The sequence below is a fragment of the Centruroides sculpturatus genome, unplaced genomic scaffold (assembly GCF_000671375.1).
Source record: "Centruroides sculpturatus isolate CEXI.00-Female unplaced genomic scaffold, Cexi_2.0 scaffold30, whole genome shotgun sequence".
Taxonomy (NCBI): domain Eukaryota; kingdom Metazoa; phylum Arthropoda; class Arachnida; order Scorpiones; family Buthidae; genus Centruroides; species Centruroides sculpturatus.
In genome coordinates, this window is record NW_019384755.1 from 901,988 (window position 1) to 911,171 (window position 9,184).

The 9,184-nt window shown below is 33.8% G+C and overlaps 1 protein-coding gene across 2 annotated transcripts in view; it reads left to right on the top strand.

Annotated features, from left to right (window-relative positions):
- Window positions 1–1,706: 1,706 nt before the first annotated feature.
- LOC111628688 (SAFB-like transcription modulator) overlaps window positions 1,707–9,184 on the top strand; it is a 77,330-nt gene continuing 69,852 nt past the window's right edge. The window contains exons 1-2 of one of the 2 annotated variants that reach the window (XM_023372516.1): window positions 1,707–1,784; window positions 4,828–4,981. In XM_023372516.1, the coding sequence (XP_023228284.1) occupies window positions 4,850–4,981 (132 nt within the window). In that variant the 5' untranslated portion in view covers window positions 1,707–1,784; window positions 4,828–4,849. Of the gene's footprint in view, window positions 1,847–4,827; window positions 4,982–9,184 lie in introns of both variants that reach the window. The other variant, XM_023372517.1, reaches the window with a different exon arrangement.

The window sequence follows — 9,184 nt, forward strand, 5'->3', positions numbered from 1 at the left end:
AAGTACTAAGAAAACTTTTTTTAACAATCCATCGAAAGTTCTATTAAGTCCCAATAAAACCATTCGAATGGCCGAGACGGTTAAAGCGTCAGATTACCACTCTAGGAAACCCGGGATCGAATCCGGACGAGCAACCTCAGGAATTTTTCGTAGACGGTCTATTCTACATTTGTTGACCCTCGTTCCTCACCATCCGCTCTCCTCCATTATGAACTTGGTCGTACTCATAATCGGGTCTCCTAAACAGCCCCTGTTAGTGGAAAGGGTGGAAAGAACCAAAAATGAAAATAAACCTTCCAACGAGGTTGCAGAATGGCAAAGAAAGAAACCTGGGGCCGTATTCTCGTCTGTCATAAGCCGATTGCTAATTGGCTAATCCAAATGATTAGCCAATCAGCGACTGGCTTACCAGAGACGGTGATCAGAATATGGCCCCTGATGTTTTGGGAATAAAATTATCTTTAAAATTTTCGGCCAGGTCCACATTGGAGTGGTGCGAAGGAACGAGGCTTGAAAAGTCTTTTTTAAAACTCTTTCTGTATTTTTTAAACTCTTTCCGCCCTGTGGGCACTAAGAGGGCCTCTTTTTGCAGCCCATTATGGGTTCGGCCAGGCCCGCAATGGGGCTGCCGGGTGGTGAGGGACGGGGCCCGACATATCCGAACGGACCACCCCCGAAAGATTCCTGGGGATTTTTCGACCCGTTCGGATTCGAACTCGGGTCCCCCAGAGCGGTAGGCTGCTACTTTGGCCCTTCGGCCATTCGGCCGGCCCCGACATATTTGGGAAAGACCATCCCCAAGAAATTCCTGGAGTTTTTCGACCAAGCCGAAGATGCTAGCATAGCGCTCTGGGAAATCCCCACAAAGCATTATGCTAGCATCTTAACCACTCGGCCATCTAGATCGTCACGCTGGCGGTGGGTTAGATGACTGGCGAGGTATTTATTAATCTAAATATAATTAAAATGTACCGTACAGTAAGACAGATATTTTACTTATTATTTATAAAAACATTTAATGAGTTTGTATTTTTGTAAAACAGTACCGGTATTAATCTTATTTTTTTACATCTTTTCGAGTTGCGTGCCTCAGTTTCCCGGGTCTTAGACACGTGCCTAGTTCTCCTAATTGTTAAAACGTCCCTGTTCTCAGGAGGCCTTTATATAGAAAACTGGCACCTATTTAGGTGTTAGACAAGTGAAGAAAACCCGGAAAACATTGGCCAACCTGTTGGAGAACAGGAACGCGCGACCAACTTCAGTGGTTTTATTCAATCGATCATTGGTCAAATTTACCAGTCTGAAAGACAAATACATTCATAGATTCTGACACAGCATATTCACATATAATATGGCGTATTTACCGAATCTAGCAAACGATTAACAGCTATTTTAGTTACATTAAAAATTTAAATCATTCTATTTTGATATATAGTATAATAATATTGTATATAAATACGAAAATAGTTTATTAAATCAAATAAAATAAATCGATGGAAAAAATTAAAATTATAACTTTTTTGATTTTCGTGTTTTTTTTTTTATTTTATAAATTTTATTTTATCCATAGTAAAATTTCAAACCTCGAAATAATTAGTGTAGAATTATTTAAAATATTAAATTCTTAAATATTTTGTTGCACATCGGAATTTTACAACGATCCCTCTACCGGCAATTTTTTGTGATAGAAAGAGAAAAAAAAAAAAAAAAAAAGGAGGATAGGCTTACTGTCGTTGATATAGATAGAGACTAACCATTGTCTTTTCATTAGTTTTAAGGGAAAGGAAAACAAAAAGTAATAATTTAATGGCCGAGGAACCGGATTGCGTTTTGCGTAAACTCGCAGATTTAAGAGTTGTTGATTTGAGATTAGAATTAGAAAAGAGAGGTTTGGACAAAGGAGGAGTGAAAGCGTCTCTCGTCGAAAGATTGTCAAAGGTGAGCGCGAAAATGGCGGAAGGCATTTTGCGATTCTTACTGCTACTAAAATTGATTTGATTTTTGATCGTAGCATTAATAATATAATAAGCTTTGTTATTTTTTCAAAAAATTACTGAATTATAAAGTTTATTAAATTGAATGTATTATAATAATTCAGAGTGCAATTTTATCTTAATGCATTTATATGTAATTTAATATCAGAAATGGGTAAAATGTATTCCATCTATTTGAAAATTAAAATATGATAAACATGAAATGCTTTATTTGGTAAGATTGCAGATGTGAATGACACTGTTGGGACCTTAGCAGAACTGTAGAGCATGCCCATGGGAATAAGAAAGTCAAAGGATCCATACTTCTAAATGTGATCCTTTGTGAGATATGGCCCTCAGAAATCAGTTTACTTCCGCTGCTATAGGGAATTGTGATGTGTGCTCTGCTATGTCTATTGTGTGTTTAACAGACTGCCTAGCATGGTGGTCGGACATTCTAATGATATTTATTGATAAAGAGTAAAGAAAAGTCTGACGTGAGATCCTTTTCAAGATATTCACCTCCAAATGTGAAATCCCAATTTGTGTCAGACATCACATTACTTGTCCGTCTATCTTCAAAAGAATTGGAGGCTGTTCTGGTTTCCATCTTGCTTCTGGACATTATGTTTGCAATATTTTAGGCATGGCCTTAATATATATAATAAATGCATTAATTTCTAATCAACCCATGAGAACCTTATTATATCCCAGTAATGACAAATTTTAATTAAAACTAATGTTTTTGACCATAATCATGGTCTTTCTCAGTCTTTTGACCAGTACAATGCAAATATAGAATGCATCAAACAATGTGTTTAAATTATTTTAAAATTTCAAACATTTAAAAGTTAGAAGATAATTTTTAGCCATATGTGCTACAATAGTGATAAAAACAGTACAAATTTAATTTCTACTGACTGAAAACAGTTTTCATCTTGAACCAGTACTACCTATTCTCCATGTTCCCTGTTGGTCCTGTTGTCAAGGTGTTGAGCAACAAAAGTAAGTCTGTTTCCCTCCTGACTACAATTTCAGATGTCAACCAACTATGAATACTTTGGAAAAAACAAAGCTGCAACAGTTGGCACAAACTGCAAATCATGTGCAAAACATCCATCCTCATACTTGTCAGAAAGGACAAGGTATTTTCCTTTCTGACAGTATGAGGATGGTCATAACATTTACCAAGTAAATGTTATAACTAATTTGGCTGATTAGTATAAAATAAATCAGGGCTGTGGAGTTGCGTAAAAATCTACTGACTCAACTTTTCCTTACCATCTGACTTCGACTTTTCCTTACCATCCACTTCTGACTCTGACCAGGGTCGGACTTGTTACCGAAATAGACCCGGGAATTCTGATGTCATCACGTGACCTCAGAATAAAAGATTCAAGAAATAGAGTTCTAATAAAGATAGAACATAGAAACTTTTTATTTCAAAGCTAAAAGACTCCTCTAAGTAATATATAAATATGTATTCGATAATTTTTACTTTTCCGGCTGTTACATATAACAAAGTGTAGCACTTGGTCAAAAAATGGCCCCTCCCAAATTTTTACATTTTTGGACTCAGAACATGTTGAAATTTCAAGTTAATTAAGCAAAAGATTTGAGGTTTTTTCTATATGTGTGGATGTTAGATTGTGTGGGGGGGACATGATTTTGTTCACCCTGTTTGAAGCCTAATAATTTCTGTGGTCAAAGTGGTCAGAGTTGGAGTCAGATGGTTTAACACAGCAGTTAATTATTAAGCGTCAAAGTGGTTGAACTAAATCGTGTCCCCATACACATTCTAACATCTTAGGCGAGAACATCTTAACGGGTTTTACTGTACTATTATAAAATGACAAAAAAAAGCTTACTTTGAGGATAGAGACAAGTTTTATTTTATTTTTTTAAATTTTGAACACTAATAACGAGTAAAATATTCATGAAGACATATGACACATGACTCCTTTTATGTCTTCACCCTGTCGACCTTTAATTAAGAACCAAAATTTAATAGTATTATGTAATAAAGAAATTAAACAAATTAGACTCCCACACACACACACACACACACACACACACACTTTTTCCCCTTTTATTGACCTTTTTGAGGTGTTCGGGAGGTCTCCAAACGTGTAGATTTGCAAAAAAAACTTGGAGGGTCAAATTTGACACAATTCCAATACTTTTCCGTTTTATATACATAACAAGTTGGTAAGTAAAAAGGAGTCGGAGTTGGCGGATTTTTTGACGACTCCGGCTAAAACACCAAAACTCCACGACTCTAACTTCACAGCCCTGAAATAAATCAAACAAATATCTTAAGAAATCTCCAGCAAAAATTTTTTCTTTAAATCAATGTTTTCAAACCAGTTTGATAATTCAACTTTGAATAGAGTTGTAAGCAACTGAAGTTTAACCATCAAACTGGTTCAAAAATATTCTTGATTAAAGAAAAAATATTTTCTGGAGCTTTCTTAAGGTATTTGTGTGATATTTATTTTCATGTATTTTCCTGTTGGGTATGGTTATTGGTTTAATCAGTAATTGAATTTTGACATGCATTCAAAAAAGACTAAGAAAAAGAAAGCACCTAGCCAAACATAATCTATATATATAAAAATGAATGTGTGTGTGTGTCTGTCTGTCCTTTACTGTCTGTCCTTTATGCATTACCACACCATTTATTTGATTGCTGTGAAACTTTGGGAAGTTGTTTAATATACTCCCGCGAAGGTTTCTGGCATAGTACATTTATCCTACGATAGATGGCGCGTGTGTATACGAGCATTTTACTGTGTGTTTGATCGATTTCAAATTGTGGACTAACCATTGTCTTTTCATTAGTTTTAAGGGAAAGGAAAACAAAAAGTAATAATTTAATGGCCGAGGAACCGGATTGCGTTTTGCGTAAACTCGCAGATTTAAGAGTTGTTGATTTGAGATTAGAATTAGAAAAGAGAGGTTTGGACAAAGGAGGAGTGAAAGCGTCTCTCGTCGAAAGATTGTCAAAGGTGAGCGCGAAAATGGCGGAAGGCATTTTGCGATTCTTACTGCTACTAAAATTGATTTGATTTTTGATCGTAGCATTAATAATATAATAAGCTTTGTTATTTTTTCAAAAAATTACTGAATTATAAAGTTTATTAAATTGAATGTATTATAATAATTCAGAGTGCAATTTTATCTTAATGCATTTATATGTAATTTAATATCAGAAATGGGTAAAATGTATTCCATCTATTTGAAAATTAAAATATGATAAACATGAAATGCTTTATTTGGTAAGATTGCAGATGTGAATGACACTGTTGGGACCTTAGCAGAACTGTAGAGCATGCCCATGGGAATAAGAAAGTCAAAGGATCCATACTTCTAAATGTGATCCTTTGTGAGATATGGCCCTCAGAAATCAGTTTACTTCCGCTGCTATAGGGAATTGTGATGTGTGCTCTGCTATGTCTATTGTGTGTTTAACAGACTGCCTAGCATGGTGGTCGGACATTCTAATGATATTTATTGATAAAGAGTAAAGAAAAGTCTGACGTGAGATCCTTTTCAAGATATTCACCTCCAAATGTGAAATCCCAATTTGTGTCAGACATCACATTACTTGTCCGTCTATCTTCAAAAGAATTGGAGGCTGTTCTGGTTTCCATCTTGCTTCTGGACATTATGTTTGCAATATTTTAGGCATGGCCTTAATATATATAATAAATGCATTAATTTCTAATCAACCCATGAGAACCTTATTATATCCCAGTAATGACAAATTTTAATTAAAACTAATGTTTTTGACCATAATCATGGTCTTTCTCAGTCTTTTGACCAGTACAATGCAAATATAGAATGCATCAAACAATGTGTTTAAATTATTTTAAAATTTCAAACATTTAAAAGTTAGAAGATAATTTTTAGCCATATGTGCTACAATAGTGATAAAAACAGTACAAATTTAATTTCTACTGACTGAAAACAGTTTTCATCTTGAACCAGTACTACCTATTCTCCATGTTCCCTGTTGGTCCTGTTGTCAAGGTGTTGAGCAACAAAAGTAAGTCTGTTTCCCTCCTGACTACAATTTCAGATGTCAACCAACTATGAATACTTTGGAAAAAACAAAGCTGCAACAGTTGGCACAAACTGCAAATCATGTGCAAAACATCCATCCTCATACTTGTCAGAAAGGACAAGGTATTTTCCTTTCTGACAGTATGAGGATGGTCATAACATTTACCAAGTAAATGTTATAACTAATTTGGCTGATTAGTATAAAATAAATCAGGGCTGTGGAGTTGCGTAAAAATCTACTGACTCAACTTTTCCTTACCATCTGACTTCGACTTTTCCTTACCATCCACTTCTGACTCTGACCAGGGTCGGACCTGTTACCGAAATAGACCCGGGAATTCTGATGTCATCACGTGACCTCAGAATAAAAGATTCAAGAAATAGAGTTCTAATAAAGATAGAACATAGAAACTTTTTATTTCAAAGCTAAAAGACTCCTCTAAGTAATATATAAATATGTATTCGATAATTTTTACTTTTCCGGCTGTTACATATAACAAAGTGTAGCACNTGAATTTCATTTCTTCTGAGATCGCAGCAATGCGCGACGGGTAAGCTAGTAACATATAAGCTTTAATGGCACCATATCAACTCTGTTCAGGATCAAGGCTAGAAATAATCGACTAAGTTATTGTCTTTGTATTGGGAAGTATTCTTTGGTTTGGTATCACAATAGAATAAATGTGATGTAAAGGATCCTCTAACAATCCAGAAATATATCATGTCTCTTTGTTATACATTTAAACTGGTGACAACAATGATTTATGTCAGAATATCGGTAGTTAATCAACAATTGTTTCAAGAATAGTTAAAACTACTTCAGTATATTATCCAGCAACCACAATATGGCTTCAGAAAAAGACAAACACATCGCAAGCTCTTTTACCATCTAAAGTGTGTGGCTAGGAAGATCAAAGTCATTTTCATTATTTTAAATAAAAAAATTTGATTTTATTGCTATACATTCTTGCCAAAAAATTGATATCAAAATTTAGATTTAATGGAAGTCTTTTAAGGTTGCATATACCCATTTAGTCATCTCGGGCTCTACTCTGCTATATGAGAAGTTGTTGAACCATGTTTGATGATGTCACAATTGACTGAACTCATTATTGTAAGTTGAAGTTGGACATCAACTAGTTTGCAAGTCCGCTTGGTGACAGGGACAATTACAATTGTATAAAGTTGCTGCTTTCAGACTAAAACAACTTTTGCTTTTATTTAGCCAATAGGAAAGCACAATACAAACTGAAGGAGTTGCAAGTGAAGTTATTTAGTAATATAGCAGAGAAGCTAGTGATGGTGAGGCAGCTCAAACTAATAATTAATTTTTGGGATGAACATAAAAATATATAAAATTTTCTAGATATCATATCATTTACAACAAAAGATAGGTAAAATTATAGGAGGATTTCAATATTTTACTGAATGCCAATGTCATTGGTGCTCTAAAATCACAGATAAATAGAGAAAAGTAAAGATGGGCTATATTTGTTAGTTATAAATAATAACTAAATAATGTAATTGGTAGTTTTAATAATGAATTAATTTGTTATAGGAAAATTATAGGCCTATAAAATTTAATTCATACTATATATATACGTGTGTGTGTGTGTGTGTTGTAGATCAATAAAAATATAACTCATTGGAACATTACATTGCTGGTTAAAATTAAACTAATGAGTTTCTAATATTTGTATATTAATATATAGCATAGAATTTTAAATATTGAAATATTTAATAGTGAACTCAGAAAAACTATTTGAATCATTAAAAAACCCCTGTTGTAATGTGCAATTAAATCTTTGGCAAGCATATTTAAAACTTAATTTAAAAAGTTATATTAAAAATGTGTTCATATTAAATGAAAATATAACATGTCTATCAATAGTCTACAACCAAATGATTTAATTTATGAAACATTTTTGTATGTATTAAATGATTTCAAAGGTAACAAGAAACAAAAAAAACATTGATGAAAAGAAATCATGAGATTAGTGAGTGGCCAGGTGAGTTCTCATTGTGTAGTGGGAAGGCGAGTAGAGTTAAATGTAACGGATAATCACAATCACTTCTCGCACTGCAGACTTAGCTTCAGTGAGTTCTAGCAAGATGATGACATATACCTATCCCATCAGGCATTACAAGTCTTATCTTGCAAGTAGATCTCACACAGCAGACTATAGCCCCAGGATACCTTGAGAGATGTCCTGAGGTGTTTGGCTCAAACTAGTGATTTAGTTATATACAATGAGTCAAGCAGATTGTTTTAGGTTTAGAAATGTTAGAATTAAATTGAATATTAAAAATAAAAATCTTCAAACACCGGATTAATATAAAAATAATACCTCATCAAACCTTTAACCGGTATTAAATTTGATTAAGATCAGATGCAAACGTTTTCGGATCCTTCCCTGGGTCCTTTCTCAAGCACAGATTCTTCTTTAAAATTCGTTAAAAAGACCAGTAGAACGAACTTCTTTTGAATGCGACGTTCGAAAAAATATAAATCCTTCAGAACAACATTTCAAAAGTCAAACTAACGTGCATTCCAGTATTCATGTGCATTCCAGTATTCCGTAAACAACATTCCTTGTTGTTTACGGAATACTGGAATGCACGTGATGCACGTTAGTTTGACTTTTGAAATGTTGTTCTGAAGGATTTATATTTTTTCGAACGTCGCATTCAAAAGAAGTTCGTTCTACTGGTCTTTTTAACGAATTTTAAAGAAGAATCTGTGCTTGAGAAAGGACCCAGGAAAGGATCCGAAAACGTTTGCATCTAATCTTAATCAAATTTAATACCGGTTAAAGGTTTGATGAGGTATTATTTTTAAATTGAATATTGATGTCAACAAAACTAATAGATATCCAAACTCAACATCCTGAGTTTTGCTGAAATTTTAATACATTTTAGTACATGTTTTCTACTACAGTAGATCCCCCTATAAGACGGTAGATACGTTCCATTCTTTATGAATCAATTTTGTAGGAATCATAGTTTACGGACTACGGCTGTTTGAAAGGTTTTCTTTCATAAAATTAATCGATTCTAGACTAATTCGACTCAACATTTCCAAAATACGTATATTTTTTTGAAAATAATCCGTATAAACTACGTTATAAACAAAAAATTGTAGGATT